General features: G+C 49.1%; 1 protein-coding gene across 1 annotated transcript in view; it reads right to left on the reverse strand.

Moving 5' to 3' along the window:
• LOC120852501 (membrane progestin receptor gamma) overlaps positions 1-20166 on the reverse strand; it is an 89778-nt gene that overhangs the window by 13728 nt on the left and 55884 nt on the right. The window contains exons 3-5 of the mRNA XM_040225775.1: positions 8123-8250; positions 4758-4963; positions 2405-2531 (exon numbers count right to left, since the gene is read on the reverse strand). Coding sequence (XP_040081709.1) covers positions 2405-2531; positions 4758-4963; positions 8123-8250 — 461 coding nt within the window. The remainder of the gene's footprint in view (positions 1-2404; positions 2532-4757; positions 4964-8122; positions 8251-20166) is intronic.

A 20166-nucleotide genomic window follows, 5' to 3' on the forward strand; every position in this document is an offset into this window, starting at 1 on the left:
AAGACAAAGACAGAGAATGAAAACAAAGGGGAGAGGTCTTGTAAGAGCAGGGAACCCCCAGCACACGGGAAGGACAGAGGACGAGACACGAAGGAAGCTGGACGGGCCCACAGGGGGACATCCCACTCCATCCTTGGCTCCAGGCATGTGGCGTTTGCTTCTTTCTCCCTTCCTGTTCCCCGAGCCCCCACTGAGCCCCACAGGGCACAGTACCCAAGTCCACAGAACTGTCTTCTATGAAGTTTACTGTCCTTCCTGAGCACAAGGCCAGTCCTCTGTAGGACATGCGAGGAGCCTCCAATCCCCCACCTCTGGAGCGCTCTTCCAGCCTCTATCCCCCTCCCCTGCCAGCTGCACAGGCTCTGGCAACTCTGAAGCTCCTTGCTGTCTCCCAGTGCCGTCCCATCCTCGGCAGGCCCTCACCCTTGTTCACGCTCTCGGCTCTGTCCAAAACGCCCTTCCCTCTTCTCCAGCTAAAGTGTTCAACCTTCCTCAATGCTCGATTCTAAGGCTGCTTCACAGAACCCTGGCGATCCAAGCAGGTGTCGTTTTGTATTATTATTTGCTTATGTTATATTCTGTAATGCTACATGTTTTTTTCTTTTTAAAGCCTTTTTCTCTGGCCCTTAAAGGAAATGATGACTCAGTCTAGACGTTCTGGAGGTCTGCAGGCCGCTGCTCACACTGCATGGGGCACTCTATGAGGACAAGGACGGAGCCGCCCTCATCTCCACACTCCCCCAGAGAAGGTTTACCCCCCACCCCCCCGCACACCCCAGGCCTGCCCGCGAGATGAAGCAACACAACATCCAGTCTTGAGACTGAGCCTGCAAACGAGACTCACCCCCATGGAAAGCAGCTCCATGCTGCCCGCCTGCCTCCGGACAGGTGAGGGAAGGTAAGTTGGGGGCAAGCACTCCCGATGCTGTTTAAGGCTCTACTCTTTGACTTTTAAAGAAAAGCAGCTTGTCAAGTTTGGAAAATCTGCCTACCTTTGGGTCCCACAAAACCCAGTGTCCCCCAAAGAAAGCTGGAGCCAAAATCATTGTGGAGAAGTTGCAGAAGCATACCTCGCCACCCCGAGCCCTGTGGGGAGGGAAGAGCTATGGCTGCCAGGAGTAAGAATGCTACAAGGGCACGGGCTCAGGAGAGGCACAGGCTGGGGGCATGGATGGTATGGTCAGGACCACCAGCCTTCCTTGGCTCTCTTGCTAACCCACCACGGAAGGCCCCCAGCACCTGGCACCATCTACACAGGAATGTTACCCCAGCACTGTCATTTGAGAGGTTTCGTAAGTCATTTTGTTTTTTTACCAAGAGCTGAATAATCAAGAGTAGTTATCCTAAAATATGCCCGTTGTACTCACACCCCAGTGAGCTTCCTTGAGTGAAAGAAAAAAAAAAAAAAAAGAATTAGAGCCAGTGAGCTGGGCATGATTCATGGCCATCAGGCTTCCCCTGGGCATGTGTCAGAAGGTTGAATGTCATCTGTCGTGCATCACACACACGCATATCTTGCTGTACTTTGCTTTATTGTGGCTTTTTGCAAAGTGAAGGCTTGTGGTAACCCCGTGTTGACAGATGATAGCATTTTTTTTTAGCAATAGCGTATTTTTAAACTAAGATGTGTACATTGTTTCCTTAGACATAATGCTATTGCAGACTTAATAGACTATAGGATAAATATCACTTTTACATGCACTGGGAGACCAGAAACTTCAATGACTTGCCTACTGCGAAGCTGATCTCTTTGCAATGTCTCTGAGGTGTGCCCGTGTCCAGAGGCAGGCCCCTCTCAGCTCCTATTAGCAGACCACCCGTTTATGGAGTGTCTCCTCTGGGCCAGGCTTGTGCCAAGTGTTCTGGACATATTACACCCATCTCACAGGGTTGCTGTATTGACCCCATTTTTCTTTCTCTTTTTGGCCACAGCCACATGGTTTGTAGGATCTTAGTTCCGCAACCAGGAATTGAGCCCAGTCCACAGAAGTGAAAGGGCCACGTTTTAGCCACTGAACTGCCAGGGAACTCCCTTGACCCCATTTTATATATAAGCAAACTGAGGTTCGAGGAGGGTAAGTGACTCGTTCAGCAACAGGACCAGCTGTATCATTTGCAGGGCAGAGTACGGAACCCCCTTGTTCAAAAATCATTAAGTATTTCAAAACAACAACAGCAGGGCATTAGACAAGTTTGAAGCCCTCTTGATCATGGGGCCTGAGCACCTGCGCAGGTTGTGTGCCTGTGAAGCTGGCCCCGCCCGGCCACTGGAAGTCCATCCGGAACTGAGCCCCAGGCTCCCGAGCACCTCTCTCCCTGTCCCCTCCGACAGTCCAGAGAGCCGCGTGCTCCACCACCACCTGTCCCCTCGCCCCGTCCCATCCGTGGCAGAGCAGCCTGGTACCTGGAGTAGCAGGAGAGCCAGATGCTAACGATGGTATTCAGCACAGCCAGGGCCAGGTAGTAGTCATGGAAGGTGGTGCTCACCAGCATGTCCGGGAAGACATAGGCAGAGTAGGCGATGGCACAGCCTGGAGGAGCAAAGCCAGCCTTGGGCAAGAAGCCAGGACTCAGCAGTGTCTGGACTCCCTGGGAAGACCACCCCGCCCTGCATCTGGCTGAGCCCCATCACCCCCACAGACCATGAGCAGTCCTGCACCCCACCCTTGCTATGCCATCACCCTTCCAAGCCTGTATGTCCCCGTCTCTCTTCTCTACCCACCCAGATCCCACCCTGAGAATTGTTCTGGGAGCCCAGTGCTGCTCCAAGGGCTTGACAGGTATTAACTCACATAATCTTTACAGCCACCCTTGGACATCAGTCCTGCACTGATCCTCATTTTACAGATGAGGAAATGGAGGCACAGAGAGGTTTGGTAACCCTCCCAGGGGCACACAGCTAGAAAGCAGCAAAGCCAAGCTTCAAACACAGGCAGTGCAGCACCAGTCCCTGCTTTTAACCACACGCTGTGGTCCACGATGACACCCCAGTGTGCTCAGCTTTGCCCGGAGATGATGATACGGGTGTTCCTTGTGGAATAATCAATGGTGTGGGGGAGAAAGTGCGGGGAGGGAGAGCCCTTGCTGAGGGGAGGGCTGCCACATCAGGGGGCCGAGGGACAGGCCAGCTAAGAGGCCAAGCATGAGATGCTAGCCTCGGCTTTTTGTGTGGTTTTAGGTTTTGGAGTTTGTGAGAGAAGGGTTACTGAAGGACCTTTTAGACACCTGCCTGCTGCAGCTTTTATTTGAAACAACAGGGACTAGCATTGTCCTTTTCAAAGGGGACAGGTGTGTCCAGGGGCCTGGACCAGAGGGCCTCTCCAGGCCGAGGTCCCTCTGGGAGAGGCAGCCACAGATCTGTCAGCTTAGGGCCTAAGGTCAGGGCTAAGGTCACCTGTTATCCAAAGATAAAGAGAACTTGGAATCCGAGTTCAAAGCTGAAGCAGGCCTCAAACCACGCAAGCTCAGCCTCTGCCTTTGATCCTATTTGGCCGTTGAAATCTAGGGAAGCTGAGGGATGTGCCCAGGGTCCCACAGGCAGAAAGGGCCAAGGATGGCCACGTCCTGGGACAGAGCTCCCCCTGCTGCAGGTTGCTGCACGATTCCAGCTGGGAACTGCCCCCAGGAGAACAGACAGACCCTTCTCTCAGCCTGATACCGTGCCAAGGCTCCCACGTGGCCCAGGAGGCACGTGGTCTGTGTATACTGACCGGGGCCAAGTTCTGTGGGTGACAGGAAAGTGGGGGAGCCCCAGCACCTGCCAGAGCTGCAGTGGGAAGCAGAACTGACGAGAGCCTCCAGGCTCCAGGGTGAGGTGGGTCCGGAGGATGGGTGGGCGCGGCAAAGGCACTGGCCCTTTGGAGGTTCCGATAGGTGTGTGAGGGCAGAGGGGGCTCTCCAGGGAAGAGGAGCAGGATGCAGCGTCGGACGCCAGACCAACAAACGTGAACATCCCCTTTCAGGCAGTGGGGGCCACCAAAGGATTTTAAGCAGGGGTTAAAATGGCCAGAGCCTAGTAAAAGCACAGCAGGGCTGAGCAGGAGGGGAAGAGCTGGACACCAGGGAGGAAGCTGAGCAAACGCCGCCCGCCAGGGATTGGGGGTTTCCAGTGGGGTCACGGAGGAGGAGAGGTGACTGCAGACAAGGGAGTCCCAGGTGGACCCCCAGCCTCTCTCGGCTGACTAGACCTTTCTCTCAGGTTTACTGAACAAACCCAAGTCAGACTCTCAGCTACGGACTGGAAAACCAGACGAGGAAGATGTACGAACTGTCCCTAGGGAGCTGTTCCCAGTGTGGAGTGGCAATGAGGGAATCACTGAAGGAACTCCAAGGAGGTGGGTCCAGGCCCGGGGACTTGAGGAAGCCACAGGCAGGGGCCCTGAGGCTCCCAGGCCCTGGCTCTGCCATTTACAAGCCACGTGACCTGGGTAACTCACCTAGAGCATGGGTATAATGATACTCCGCAGCTCAGGGCCCTGCTGTCAGGGTGGGTGGCTGGAAGCCCACCATGGCGGGAGTACATATACCATAGCTATCTGCCATCACCGCAGACTGGGACTTCTGTCCCCAGGGAGCCGGTTGTTCGGTATTCACCAGCACACCTCTGGACATGTTTCTTTTAAAACCCTCATCAGGCGCCTGGGCAGGGGCGACCCTTCTGCAAGCGCACCAGAGCCTCGCGGCGACCCCAGCTCCCAGGTGAAGGGGCAGGTGGCTCGGTCGCGGGGGACGGAAGGCGAGGGCAGGGCCTCACGTACCCAGGCTGAAGAGGTTGACGGCGCCGTAGTCCAGGAAGTAGCAGATGTGGCGGGCGTTCCTGGACATGGAGCTGAAGGTGTGTGCACAGCTGGACGCCAGGGGGAACAAGCAGCTGGCGCCCATGTACACGAGCAGAGGCCAGGAGTAGTTGTCACGCAGGATGTCCGTCACTTGCAGGGTGCTCACAAACCTCCACGAGAAGAACCTGGAACGCAGGGGTGCACCCTCAACCTTGGGGGTGACGGCTCCTCTTACAGGCCTCACCTGACCGTCGCCTGCCTTCCCCTCCCCTGGGATGACCAGCCTCTACATGGTCTCACTTTGCTGACATGCCAGGAGCAAGGAAGAGTGAGCGGGGTCCTTTATTGTTTGGACATATACAGGAAGGGAAATGGTCCAGTCTGCATACTCAGCATGTGGTGACAGATCCCTCTTAACAGCTTCTTGCCCAGGTGACTCTCCACTTTATGTTTGCATGCTTCCAGGGACAGGGAGCTCACCACCTCCCAAGACTGTTCTGAGTGTCTGAAAGTTTCACTGAGCTGACATCTCTCTCCCTGGAATCAGTCCTAGTTCTTCCTATCAGAACCACAGACAACAAACCCATCAAGTATCTCACAGCTGTCTTCATAATCCCTCCCCACCTCTCTGAACTTCACATTAAAGAACCTCAGTGCATTCAACCATTCCTCATAGGATCCAGCTTTGGCCTCGTCATTCTCTCCATGGTTGGTCAGGCTCCCCCCTTGTGGAAGACCCCTCAAAGAGAAACAACCCCTCTGTCTGGAAAGCCTAGAAGGCAACGGGACTATTTTCTCCCCCTTCTTCCATGCTACTCTTCCACTAATATCACCATCTCTTTCACTGAGGGGCCTGGTCACAAGGCTCAGTCTCAGCCAAGCCTGGACCTCCAGATTCGTCTCTTACAGAAACACAGCACAGATCACATCAGATCTGTCCAACCCATAACCCAGGTGAGGGGGTCTTCCCTGCAGAAGCTGTTCACTTCCACGAACCTAGAGAGTCAGGCTCCTTTCCCATGAACTCCCCCAGGGAAGGGACTAAACGCTTTTCACCGGGGAATGGCGGGAGCATCGCTCAATCCTCTGGCTACACTTGTGATCTGTGTCCACACTCGCGAGCTGTTCCCTCTGCTGTTCTTCAAAACGTATCCTTTTACCAGCTCGGGATTATCCCCAAGTGCTACTGCCCTGGGGCATCTTTCTCCTACTCCTCAAGCCCTTCCTGCTGCTCCGCGTTGTGGTCTCAGGGCCCTGGCAGTGCAGGGGGGCCAGGCCCTGTGGGGGGCTCTGGCCAGCGTGGCTCAGCTGTGGATGGGCTATGAAGGCACGTGCGTACAGCAACGCAAGCCCCACCAACAGGGAGGGTCAGGCTGGTCCTTCGTAGTGACACAAACTTCAAAACAGCCCTGAAGTCACCTCTGGTTTATCCAGAAAATGGAACACCGCACAGCTGTACAAAAGCCGGAGAGGCTTGCGTGGGGGTCAGACAGAGATCTCGAGGCAGAAGCAAGGGAGGAGCAGAGGGAGGGGAGAAGTAGGCGCTGGGTGCACACACTCATCACAGATGCTCCAGTCTCTAGAAAAGCGTCCTGGGAGATCACAAGCAGCAGGTCACCCCAACCACTCCAGAGAGGGCAAGCAGGGCCACGGGAAGACACCAACTCTATTCCCTTCTGCAGGGCTACAATGTATTAGCATTTAGACTTTTAACTTAAATTTTGTCGTTGTTTAGTCACTTCAGTCATGTCCGATTCTGCGTGACCCTATGGACTGTAGCCCGCCAGGCTGCTCCGTCCATGATGGGATTTCTCAGGCAAGAATCCTGGAGTGGGTTGCCATTTCCTATTCCAGGGGATCTTCCAGACCCAGGTATCGAAACAGTGCTTCCTACATTGGCAAGCAGATTTTACCACTGAGCCTCCAGGAAACCCTTACGTAAGTTTGCTGCTGCTGCTGCTGCTAAGTCACTTCAGTCTTGTCCAACTCCGTGTGACCCCATAGACAGCAGCCCACCAGGCTCCCCTGTCCCTGGGATCCTCCAGGCAAAAACACTGGAATGGGTTGCCATTTCCTTCTCCAGTGCATGAAAGTGAAAAGTGAAAGTGAAGTCACTCAGTTGTGTCCGACTCTTAGCGACCCCATGGACTACAGCCCACCAGGCTCCTCTGTCCATGGGATTTTCCAGTCAAGAGTATTGGAGTGGGGTGCCATTGCCTTTACTTAAATTTAAAATGACAAAGAGCCTCCTTGAGCAGATCTTGCTGCCTCCCTAGCCAGGCTGCAGGCCCTAGGGCTTCATTGCAGGTGGTCCCATCCCACAGCAAGCCTGAACTCTCTCTTCTCTGCCCTTGATGCATCTGGCTCAAGCAGCCTTCTGCACATTTTGGCCTGGGTCTGACTGCTGGCTGGGCAGGCCTCCTTCCTCGGGCCCTTCTCCACCTGCAGCACACCCTGGGGTCCTTCCTGCTCTCTCTGGTCCTCCATACAATTGGAAGGGGGAGTCCAGAAACTAGCTTGTTTCTGGAACAGGCTAGAACTTGCCATGAGATATAAGCAAGCCACGTCCTTCTCTGGGCCGCACCTATGCCAGCTGGTGGTGGTGTGAGGGGGCTGGTGGCCTGTGTGACCTCCGAGGTCCTTCCAACTCTCACATACTATGATCCCATCTCTACCCTCCACTCACTATGCCCAGGCACCGGGTGTGCGAAGCTGGTCTTCGGCCCCCATTTTTCTAAACCAGGTCCCTCCTCACCTGCCTGGCAGTTCCCATCTGTGCGCAAGCGCTTGCCAAAGCATTCATTCTCTTGGCTGGCTCTGTTAAAGTGCTGCCTGACCAAGTGCCTCACAGTGGCTGTGGCCCCAGAATGACTATGAGCATCCACAGCTCTGTGCCCGATGCCTTTTCCCTGCCCGATGCCTTTTCCCACGTCTCCTCTGATAATGATAATCCTCGGGGCAGCCCTGGGAAAAGTGCTGCTTATTGTTCCTGCTCTGCAGATGGGAACATGCGAAGCCCAGAGAGGTGACTTGTTCAAGCTAGGGAGTGTCAGCCAGGGCTTCTAGCAGACCCGGACAGCCTCCAAGACTGAATAAGACAATGCTCTGAAATCAGGCCCTGAAGCAGGGAGCGGGGAAGACTGGGGAGCTGCAGGAACCCCTCAAATTCTATGGCAACCCATGCCCTGGAGCTCACCCATGCCCTCTGGCTCCACACTCACGCACCAGGGGAGTCCCCCACATTCCAGCACGGAACCTCAGCTTGCCCCACCCCAGCTGTGTTTAATGAAGCCCCAGTTCCCAGGCTCTGCATGAGACGGCTGGACAAGGGGGCCGGGAGGTACCAGAAGGGCAGCAAGTGCGTCCAGATGTTGAGGGTCTCATTGGTCATTTGAAAAAGGCTGAGGAGGCAGGCAGTGGCGGAACTCTGTGGATGTCGGTAGCCGAAGAGGATGCCCTGCTCGTGGAACGCCTGTGGGGGAGGAGAAAGGGACGCTGAGGTTACACAAGAGCGTGGCCAGAAGGTCTCAGGGGAACGTCCCTGGAGCATCCAGCTTTCTCCCAGGCTGTGCGCTTGTCCACTGGAGCCTGGAACACCTGACCCCGGGTCCTTGTTCTGTCAAGCTGCTTCCCGCTTCCTTCCCATGGTTTCTAAAATCTTGTGTCCTCCCAGGAGCCTGCAGTTGGCTGGAGGAGCAGATTCAAGGCCCCAGCTTTCTCTGGGAATCCAGCCTGTCTGTCCATTCCCAGAGGCACTTACTTCTGTCATGAATGTTGCTTAAGATTCTGGTTTTGCACCCTCTGCCTGGGGCCTACAGCCCGGTCTTCAGATGGTTGACATATATGCTGCCTGTCCGAGCCGACAAGCCCTGCATGTCAGGGGCTGGTGGGATGATCTCTGCAGGAGATCCCCCCGGGGCCCAGGGTATATTCACCAGAGTGCTTCACAAAGGCCTTTTGATGAAGACTATGATGGCATCAGCCTGGGCTGCAGGTGGAGGAGAAGGCCCACACAAACACCCCCCACCTCAGGCAGCCCACCTGGCAAGGCTCTTGGCAACCACCTCACCCTGGATGAGAAACTTGGACTGGTCAGATAAAATACGAGGTGTCAACCTGCTTGGAGGACTGCATTACAGCCATTTAAAATGGTAATTGTGGGGCCCTCCCTGGAATTCTGAAAGTGAAGTTGCTCAGTCGTGTCCAACTCTTTGTGACCCTGTGGACTGTAGCCCACCAGGCTCCTCCACCCATGGGATTCTCCAGGCAAGAATACTGGAGTGGGTTGCCATTTCCTTCTCCAGGGGATCTTCCTGACCTAGGGATCGAACCAAGGTCTCCCGGATTGCAGGCAGACGCTTTTAACCTCTAAGCCACCAGGGAAGCCCTGGAAGTCTAGTAGTTAACAATCCGTCTTCCAATGCAGGGGATATGGGTTCGATTCCTGGTCAGGGAACTAAGATCCCACATGCTTGCTAAAGTCGCTTCAATCATGTCTGGCTCTATGTGACCCTACGAACCATAGCCCACCAAGATCCTCTGTCCATGGGATTCTCCAGGCAAGAATACTGGAGTGGGTTACCAAGCTCTCCTCCAGAGGATATTCCTAAGCCAGGGATCGAACCTGCGTCTCTTATGTCTCCTGCACTGGCAGGTGGGTTCTTTACCACCATATGCTGTGGTGCAACTAAGCCTGTGTTCTGCAGCTACAGAGCCCACCGCTCTGGAGCCAGCGCCATGACTAGAAAGAAGCTTGTGTGCCGCAGCTGAGACCTGATGAAGCCCAAAGTAAGTAAATAAACTAATTTAAAAAAAAACGAAACAGTAATTGTGGAGATGATGAGGCATGAGGAACAAAAGCTCAGGATGTAACATTAAGTGAAACAAAAGTGGAATGTCAACTGTATGCCTGCCATGATGCTAAGAACTACAGAAATTTAAGTACACATGGTGGGATGGCGGCTGAGAGGAACACGGAAAAGGAAAGAACTTCATTTGTTGAAGTAGCAACATCTGCGTTATCAGATCAGGGTTTCTCAGTCTTGACAATGCTGACATTTGGGGCCAATTCTTTGTTGTTGGGGATGCTGTCCTATGCATTGGCAGTAGTATCTGTGGCCTCTCCCTACGAGATGCCAATAGCACCCACCATGCCCCTCTTCCAAACTGACAACCAAAAATGTCTCCCAAAGTTGGCATGTCCCCTGGGGCAAAACCTCCCTTAGTTAAGAACCACTGATTTAGCTGAATGCTGCTATAATCTTTGAAAGGTAAATAAAAATGAGTAGATTGAGACAAATAATAATGACAATATTAGTAATCATAATGTAAATTTTACATTTAAATTTATATAATGTAAATCAATTATATGACCAACCTAGACAACATATTAAAAAGCAGAGACATTACTTTGCCAACAAAGGTCTGTCTAGTCAAGGCTATAGTTTTTCCAGTGGTCATGTATGGATGTGAGAGTAGGACTATAAAGAAAGCTGAGCACCGAAGAATTGATGCTTTTGAACTGGTGTTGGAGAAGACTCTTGAGAGTCCCTTGGACTGCAAGGAGATCCAACTAGTCCATCCTAAAGGAAATCAGTCCTGGGTGCTCACTGGAAGGACTGATGGTGAAGCTGAAACTCCAATACTTTAGCCACCTGATGTGAAGAATTGACTCATTTGAAAAGACCCTGATGCTGGGAAAGATTGAAGGCAGGAGGAGAAGGGGATGACAGAGGATGAGATGGTTGGATGGCATCACCGACTCAATGGAGATGAGTTTGAGTAGACTCCGGGAGTTGGTGATGAACAGGGAGACCTGGCGTGCTACAGTTCACAGGGTCGCAAAAAGTCAGACACGACTGAGCGACTGAACTGAACCAATTATAAATCGAGTCATGATAAATTTTAAAGGTTTCCATATGGTTTTCTAGGGCTGTGGGAGGAATGGAAGGCTGGGAGAATTCCAACCTAGACATTCATTTCCCATCTGGGTTACCAACTTCTCAGTTTAAGAGAGAATCTTGATTCAAAAATATACAATATTTGTAATGACCTATGGCAGAAAGTGAAGAGGAACTAAAAAGCCTCTTGATGAAAGTGAAAGTGGAGAGTGAAAAAGTTGGCTTAAAGCTCAACATTCAGAAAACAAAGATCATGGCATCTGGTCCCATCACTTCATGGCAAATAGATGGGGAAACAGTGGAAACAGTGTCAGACTTTATTTTGGGGTGCTCCAAAATCACTGCAGATGGTGATTGCAGCCATGAAATTAAAAGACGCTTACTCCTTGGAAGAAAAGTTAGGACCAACCTAGATAGCATATGGAAAAGCAGAGACATTACTTTGCCAACAAAGGTCCGTCTAGTCAAGGCTATGGTTTTTCCAGTAGTCACGTATGGATGTGAGAGTTGGACTGTGAAGAAGGCTGAGTGCCAAAGAATTGATGCTTTTGAACTGTGGTATTGGAGAAGACTCTTGAGAGTCCCTTGGACTGCAAGGAGATCCAGCCAATCCATTCTGAAGGAGATCAGCCCTGGGATTTTGTTGGAGGGAATGATGCTGAAGCTGAAACTCCAGTACTTTGGACACCTCATGTGAAGAGTTGACTCATTGGAAAAGACTCTGATGCTGGGAGGGATTGGGGGCAGGAGGAGAAGGGGACAACAGAGGATGAGATGGCTGGATGGCATCACCGACTCGATGGACGTGAGTCTGAGTGAACTCCGGGAGTTGGTGATGGACAGGGAGGCCTGGTGTGCTGCAATTCATGGGGTCACAAAGAGTCAGACACGACTGAGCAACTGAACTGAACTGATAGTGGAAAAGAATATGGAAAAGAATATATACGTATGTAAATCTAGATGTATGTTTCAGGTGTACAGCAAAGTGCACACCTTGCTTCATATTTTGTTTTATACCTTTGCTTTATACTTGCTTATACAATTTGTTATACACCTGAAACACGACAACACTATAAATCAACTATACTTCTATTTTTCAAAATGGCTTAAAAAATAATAAAGAATTTTTTTTAAAAAAATACAAGAATAAACAATGTATTATAACGTATACTACCTCTTGATTCTGAGTCACATGGTCTCTTGGAGGAGTGGAGAAAGCAGGGAGATATCAGAGAAAGAGTCGAATCTGGGCCAGTGACGTGCTAAATGACTTTAAGCTGGGCCACAGCTCTCCGCGTTCAGTGTCCTCATCTATGAAATGGGTGACATTAGCTTACCGGATGGCGAGGGCATTCCCTTCTTGATTCACTTCTGGGTGAAACTGGTCAACTAGGGGGAGGGGACAAACGAAGTTGGTTGAAGGTCCAGTGAAGAAGTACTGTTTGAATTAGGTCTGGGTTTTAGCTTATTTTTTGATTAGCTAAAATCAAAAAAATTTAGGTTTTGATTCACCATGGTTTCTGCTGACATTCCCAGATTACAGTGGACAGCCTTCTCTAATGGGCAGCAGAGTCTCAGCTTGCAACGGTCTGCCCACCAGGGCTGCTGTTCAGTTCAGTTCAGTTGCTCAGTTGAGTCCGACTCTTCATGACCCTAGGGACCACAGCATGCCAGGCCTCCATGTCCATCACCAACTCCCAGAGTCTACTCAAACTCATCTCCATTGAGTTGGTGATGCCATCCAACCATCTCATCCTCTGCTGTCCCCTTCTCCTCCTGCCTTCAATCCTTCCCAGCATCAGGGTCTTTTCAAATGAGTCAATTCTTCACATCAGGTGGCTAAAGTATTGGAGTTTCAGCTTCACCATCAGTCCTTCCAGTGAGCACCCAGGACTGATTTCCTTTAGGATGGACTAGTTGGATCTCCTTGCAGTCCAAGGGACTCTCAAGAGTCTTCTCCAACACCACAGTTCAAAAGCGTTAATTCTTCAGTGCTCAGCTTTCTTTATAGTCCAACTCTCACATCCATATATGACTACTGGAAAAACCATAGCCTTGATGAGATGGACCTTTATTAGTAATGTCTCTGCTTTTTAATATGCTGTCTAGGTTGGTCATAGCTTTCCTTCCAAGGAGTAAGCATCTTTTAATTTCATGGCTGCAGTCACCATCTGCAGTGATTTTGGAGCCCCCCAAAATAAAGTCTGCCACTGTTTCCCCATCTACTTGCCGTGAAGTGATGGGACCAGATGCCATGATCTTCGTTTTCTGAATGTTGAGCTTTAAGCCAATCTTTTCACTCTCCTCTTTCGCTTTCATCAAGAGGCTCTTTAGTTCTTCACTTTCTGCCATAAGGGTGGTGTCATCTGCATATCTGAGGTTTTTGATATTTCTCCCTGCAATCCTGGTTCCAGCTGTGCTTCATCTAGCCCAGCATTTCTCATGATGTATTCTGCATATAACTTAAATAAGCAGGGTGACAATATACAGCCTTGACATACTCCTTTTCCTATTTGGAACTAGTCTGTTGTTCCATGTCCAGTTCTAACTGTTGCTTCCTAACCTGCATATAGATTTCTTAAGAGGCAGGTCAGGTGGTCTGGTATTCCCATCTCTTTAATAATTTTCCATAGTTTATTGTGATGCACACAGTCAAAGGCTTTGGCATAGTCAATAAAGCAGAAACAGATGTTTTTCTGGAACTCTCTTCCTTTTTACATGATCCAGTGGATGTTAGCAATTTGATCTCTAGTTCCTCTGCCTTTTCTAAAACCAGCTTGAACATCTGGAAGTTCACAGTTCACGTATTGCTGAAGCCTGGCTTGGAGAATTTTGAGCATTACTTTACTAGCATGTGAGATGAGGGCAATTGTACGGTAGTTTGAGCATTCTTTGGCATTGGAATGAAAACTGACCATTTCCAGTCCTGTGGCCACTGCTGAGTTTTTCAAATTTGCCGACATATTGAGTGCAGCACTTTCACAGCATCACCTTTTAGGATTTGAAATAGCTCAACTGGAATTCCATCACCTCCACTAGCTTTGTTTGTAGTGAGGCTTCCTAAGGCCCACTTGACTTCACATTCCAGGATATCTGGCTCTAGGTGAGTGATCACACCATCGTGAAGATCTTTTTTTGTACAGTTCTTCTGTGTATTCTTGCCACCTCTCCTTAATATCTTCTGCTTTTGTTAGGTCCCTACAATTTCTGTCCTTTATTGAGCCCATCTTTGCATGAAATGTTCCCTTGGTATCTCCTATTTTCTTGAAGAGATCTCTACTCTTTCCCATTCTATTGTTTTCCTCTATTTCTTTGCACTGATCACTGAGGAAGGCTTTTTTTTTTTTTTTTTTTAATCTCTCCTTGCTATCCTTTGGAACTCTGCATTCAAATGGGTATATCTTTCCTTTTCTCCATTGCTTTTTGCTTCTCTTCTTTTCACAGCTGTTTGTAAGGCCTCCTCAGACAGCCATTTTGCTTTTTTGCATTTCTTTTTCTTGGGGATGGACTTGATCCCTGTGTCCTGTACAATGTCACGAACCTCTGTCCATAGTTCATCAGGCACTCTGTCTGTCAGATCTAGTCCCTTAAATCTATTTCTCATTTCTACTGTATAGTCATAAGCGATTTGATTTAGGTCATACCTGAATGGACTAGTGGTTTTCCCCACTTTCTTCGATTTCAGTCTGAATTTGGCAATAAGGAGTTCATGATCTGAGCCACAGTCAGCTCCCAGTCTTGTTTTTGCTGACTGTATAGAGCTTGTCTGGGAGAAGGCAATGGCAACCCACTCCAGTATTCTTGCCTGGAAAATCCCAGGGATGGGGGAGCCTGGTGGGCTGCCATCTGTGGGGTTGCACAGAGTTGGACATGACTGAAGCAACTTAGCAGCAGCAGCATAGAGCTTCTCCATCTTTGGCTGTAAAGAATATAATCAATCTGATTTCAGTGTGGGCCATCTGGTGACATGCATGCTGACAAGGGGGCAGATGGGCCAATGGCCTCAGCCTTTGATCCATGTGAGGACAGCACCCGCTTGGTGAGCATGTGGAAGGCCCCCAGCAGAAACTATGTGTATCAGTCTACTTATGTTTCTTGCTTTCTTCCTTAATTTTTTTTAATTAAAGCAATGGCCGCTTGTTGAAATACAAGGGCTCCAGAAAGGAGCAATTGATACTCATTACTCACTCCTTCATATGACTAAGTTTAGCAGATCTCATACAGGAGGCGATCTTATGACAAGGGGCCTGCGGAACCTTGGGCAAGAGGGGTGGCTCACAGGGCGGAAGGAAGGCAGGTCTGTGGGACAGCTTAGACACAGTGATGGCTGCAGCTGGATGGTGGCTACGAGACCCAGAGGGGAGCCCACCTATACTTTGTCCACAGTGACTCAGGGTACACTATTGTCCTTCTCTCTTTGGACCCTGCATTCTAGGAGACAAGAGAGGATGCCCACAGAGTCAAAAGCCAGAGAGGAACAGAAGGGCTGGGAAATTCACACATTCGACAACTTGACCATATTTAAGCATCTGGCCCCAGACCTGGCGAAGATGCCTTACAGCAAGGCTAGGGTTAGGCCCAGATTAAAAGAACCTGCTTCCCACTACTCACAAAAGCCAAAACATGGAGACAAGCTACATGTCCACTGGCAGATGAGTGGGGAGCAGATACGGAAGATGTGGCGCAGACACACAATGGAGTATCACTCGGCATTGAAAACAACATAACGCCAGAGCCAGGGGTTACCATGCTGCGCGAAAAGTAAGAAGGAGAAAGACCAACGGAGTATCTCTCGGCCATGAAAACAACATAACGCCAGAGCCAGGGGTTACCACGCTGCGCGAAAAGTCAGGAGGAGAAAGACCAGTGGAGTATCACTCGGCCATGAAAACAACACAATGCCAGAGCCAGGGGTCACCATGCTGCGCGAAAAGTCAGAAGGAGAACACAGTATCACTCGGCCATGAAAACAACACAACGCCAGAGCCAGGGGTTACCATGCTGCGCGAAAAGTCAGAAGGAGAAAGACCAGCGGAGTATCTCTCGGCCATGAAAACAACACAATGCCAGAGCCAGGGGTCACCATGCTGCGTGAAAAGTCAGAAGAAAGACCAATGCCATATGATATCACTTATATGTGAAAGCTACACTATGACACACTGACTCACAGAGAAGTACAGACCTGTGGTTGCAAAGGGGAAGGGATGGGCAAGGGATGGACTGGGAATCTGGGGTTGGTGGTTACAAATTATTACATTTAGAATGGATAAACAAGGTCCTACTGTATAGTACAGAGAACTATAATCTCCTGGGATAAACCGTAATGGAAAAGAATAGAAAAAATGCATAAATGTGAATAGCTGAGTCACTTCGCTGTATAGCTGGGATTAGTACAACACAGCAAATCAACTACACTGCAGTTTTTAAAAAAGAAAAGGAAAAAAGCCTGCTTCCCTCTTACCATTCATGTAACCATACATGGATGAAAAGCCCATTAACCACACCATAGGGGTAGGATTGAAAGCAGATCTCAAGAAAAGAAAAAAAGAAGTCCAAACGGATACAGGATGAAAAAAAGAAAAGAAGGGAGCCACTCTGTCAAAAAACAACAACATCTGACCTGCCCTTCTGAATGCAGAATTCCAAAGAATAGCAAGAAGAGATAAGAAAGCCTTCCTAAGTGAACAATGAGAAGAAATAGAGGAAAACAATAGAATGGAAAAGACTAGAGATCTTTTCAAGAAAATTAGAGATACCAAGGGAACATTTCATGCAAAAATGGACACAATAAAGGACAGAAACGGTATGGACCTAACAGAAGCAGAAGATATTAAGAAAAGGTCACAAGAATACACAGAAGAATTATACAAAAAAGATCTTAATGATCCAGATAATCACAATGGTGTCATCACTCACTTACAGCCAGACATTCTGGAATGCGAAGTCAAGTGGGCCTTAGGAAGCCTCACTACAAACAAAGCTAGTGGAGGTGATGGAATTCCAGCTGAGCAATTTCAAATCCTAAAAGATGATGCTGTGAAAGTGCTACATTCAATATGCCAGCAAATTTGGAAAACTCAGCAGTGGCCACAGGACTGGAAAAGGTCAGTTTTCACTCCAATCGCTAAGAAGGGCAATGCCAAAGAAAGTTCAAACTACTACACAATTGCACTCATTTCCCAAGCTAGCAAGGTAGTGCTCAAAATCCTTCAAGCTAGGCTTCAACAGTATGTGAACCAAGAACGTCTAGATATTCAAGCTGGTTTTAGAAAAGGCAGAGAAACCAGAGATCAAATTACTGACATCCGTTGGCATGATCCGTTGGATCATAGAAAAAGCAAGAGAATTCCAGAAAAACATCTACTTCTGTTTCACTGACTACGCTAAAGCCTTTGACTGGTCATAATAAACTGTGGAAAATTCTTAAAGAAATGAGGATACCAGACCATCTTACCTGCCTCCTGAGAAACCTGTATGCAGGTCAAGAAGCAACAGTTAGAACCGGACGTGGAACAATGGACTGGTTCCAAACTGGGAAAGGAGTACATCAAGGCTGCATGTATTGTCACCCTGCTTATTTTACCTTCTATGCAGAGTAGATCATGCGAAATACCAAGCTGGATAAAGCACAAGCTGGAATCAGGATTGCTGGGAGAAATATCAACAACCTCAGATATCCAGATGATATTACCCTTATGGCAGAAAGCAAAGAGGAACTAAAGAGCCTCTTGATGAAGGAGAAAGAGGAAAGTGTAAAAGCTGGCTTAAAACTCAACAGTCAAAAAACTAAGATCATGGCATCTGGTCCCATCACTTCATGGCAAATAGATAGGGAAACAATGGAAACAGTGAGAAACTTTATTTTCTTGGGCTCCCAAATCACTGCAGATGGTGACTACAGCCATGAAATTAAAAGATGCTTGCTCCTTGGAAGAAAAGCTGTGATAAACCTAGACAGTGTATTGAAAAGCAGAGCCATTACTTTGCTGACATAGGTCCATACAGTCAAAGCTATGGTTTTTCCAGGAGTCATGTACGGATGTAAGAGTTGGACCATAAAGAAGGCTGAGCATTGAAGAACTGATGCTTTTGAACTATAGTGCTGGAGAAGACTTGAGAGTCCCTTGGACTGCAAGGAGATAAAACCAGTCAATCCTAAAGGAAATCAGTCCTAAATACTCATTGGAGGGAGTGATGCTGAAGCTCCAATACTTTGGCCACCTGATGCAAAGATCTGACTCACTGGAAAAGACACTGATGCTGGGAAAGAGTGACAGCAGGAAGAGAAGGGGACGACAGAGAACGAGATGGTTGGATGGCATCACCAACTCAATGGACATGAGTTTGAGCAAACTCCAGGAGATGGTGAAGGACAGGTAAGCCTAGCGTGCTGCAGTCCATGGAGTCTCAGAGTTGGACACAACTGAGTGACTGAACAACCTGCCTCTGCCTCCCCAATTTGACCTTCCACCCACTAGGTGGCGCTGTTAGGTCCACTCCAGCTCTGAACCCCTCCAAGCACAGGGAGACAAGTTCTCTCCGCAGTCTGGCTCCAGCCTCAGCAAAGCACTTTGCATAGAGTAGATCCTCACAGAACAGATATCAGTAAGTCTCGTCTAACTCTTGTGAGCCCATGGACTGTAGCCCACAAGGCTCCTCTGTCCCTAGGATTTACATGCTTCATAAATCTGAACAACAAAACATTTGAAAACAATTCTGCATTCGTGCCTAGTTTGACCCCAAAAAGCAAACCACAGTCATTGCCTTAATGCTCTGTAAATGGGCCTCATTTCTAAGCAGCCCTGAGTTAGCAGACGCTGGCTTATTTGCACAGCAGAATTCATTCGACTCCACCTTGCCTCCCTGGTTGCAGGCCAACCAATTTAGAGTGAAATGAAATCAAATTGTGTGCAGCCTATAATTTAGGAGCGAGAACCCTCAGGGAGCCAGGTGGAAGGGCACGCCAGTGGATTTTCCGCTTAGTGCCTGCCACACACTGGGCTTCCAAGAAAGGCCCCGTGCACCTGCCAACTGATGCCTGAAATGCCACTGTGACTATTTCAAACCCTTGGTGTTTCCAGCTATTAAACTGCAAATCACCTAAGGAAAATAATCGAACCTGGCTAGCGGTAAATAAGGGTGGATTTTCATGGCAAAGCGGAGAAGCTGCCAGAGTGGGGTTATCAGGCCACAGGCCTCTGTGTGGTAATCTGCATTTTTCATCTAGATCTCACTGAATCCTCATGGCCTAGTGAGGGACAGTTTTTTCCTGTCCCCATTTCACAGAAAAGGAAACTAAGGTCCAGGGAGGTGAAGGCATTTATTCAAGATCCCAGAATTAGTGGGGGCAAAGCTGAGACATTAGACCTTGTGTCCTGGTCTTTTACACGATCCTCCCTGCCACTCTGGAGGACTCACTGGAGATGAAGCTTTCTCTCCTCAGCCTGCAGTGTGATTGTGGACAGTCACACACTTCTCTGAACCTTAGTTGTTTCTCTTTAAAGTGTCATTGTTCTGAATCGCATCTCCCATAACACTAGACAGTGTGTTGAAAGGCAGAGACATGACTCTGCCGACAAAGGTCCATATAGTCAAGGCTATGGTCTTCCTAGTGGTCGCGTACGGTTGTGATAGCTGGACCATGAAGAAGGCAGAGCGCCAAAGAATTGATGCCTTCGAACTGTAGTGCTGGAGAGGACTCCTGAAAGTCCCTTGGATGGCGAGGAGATCAAACCAGTCAATCTTTATGGAAACAGACCCTGAATAGTCACTGGTAGGATTGATGCTGAAGCTGAAGTTCCAGTATTTTGGTCATCTGATGGGAACAGATGACTCATTAGAAAAGTCCTTGATGCTGGGAAAGATGGAGGCAGGAGGAGAAGAGGGCATCAGAGGATGAGACGGCTGGATGGCATCTCCAATGCAATGAACACGAACTTGAGCAAGTTTCAGGAGATCATGAGGGACAGGGAGGCCTGGCGTGCTGCAGTCCATGGGGTCGCAAAGAGTCAGACACGACTGGGTTTCCGAGCAATAACAACAACAAAATTCCTATATTAAAGCCCTAACCTCTAGCACCTCAGAATGTGACTGTATTTGGAGATAGTGTTTTTAAATACTTTATTTGGCTGCACCAGGTCTTAGCTGCAGAATGTGGCATGTGGGATCTAGTTCCCTCCCCCCCAAGTATCAAACCCATGTGTCTGCATAGAAAGGCAGATTCTTAACGGCTGGACCACCATGAAAGTCCCATGGGGATAGTTTTAAAAGAGGTGATTATGAGGTGATCAAAAGCTTTCCAGACAAGCAAAAGATAACAGAATTCAGCATCATCAAACCAGTTTTATAACAAATGCTAAAGGAACTTCTCTAGGTAGAAAACAAGAGAAGGAAAAGACCCATCTATAGAAAATACTCAAAACAATTAAGAAAACAGTAATAGGATCACATTGTTGTTGTTGCTCCGTCACCCAGCCGTGTCCAGCTCT

The sequence above is a fragment of the Oryx dammah genome, unplaced genomic scaffold (assembly GCF_014754425.2).
Source record: "Oryx dammah isolate SB20612 unplaced genomic scaffold, SCBI_Odam_1.1 HiC_scaffold_26, whole genome shotgun sequence".
NCBI classification, from domain to species: Eukaryota; Metazoa; Chordata; class Mammalia; order Artiodactyla; family Bovidae; genus Oryx; species Oryx dammah.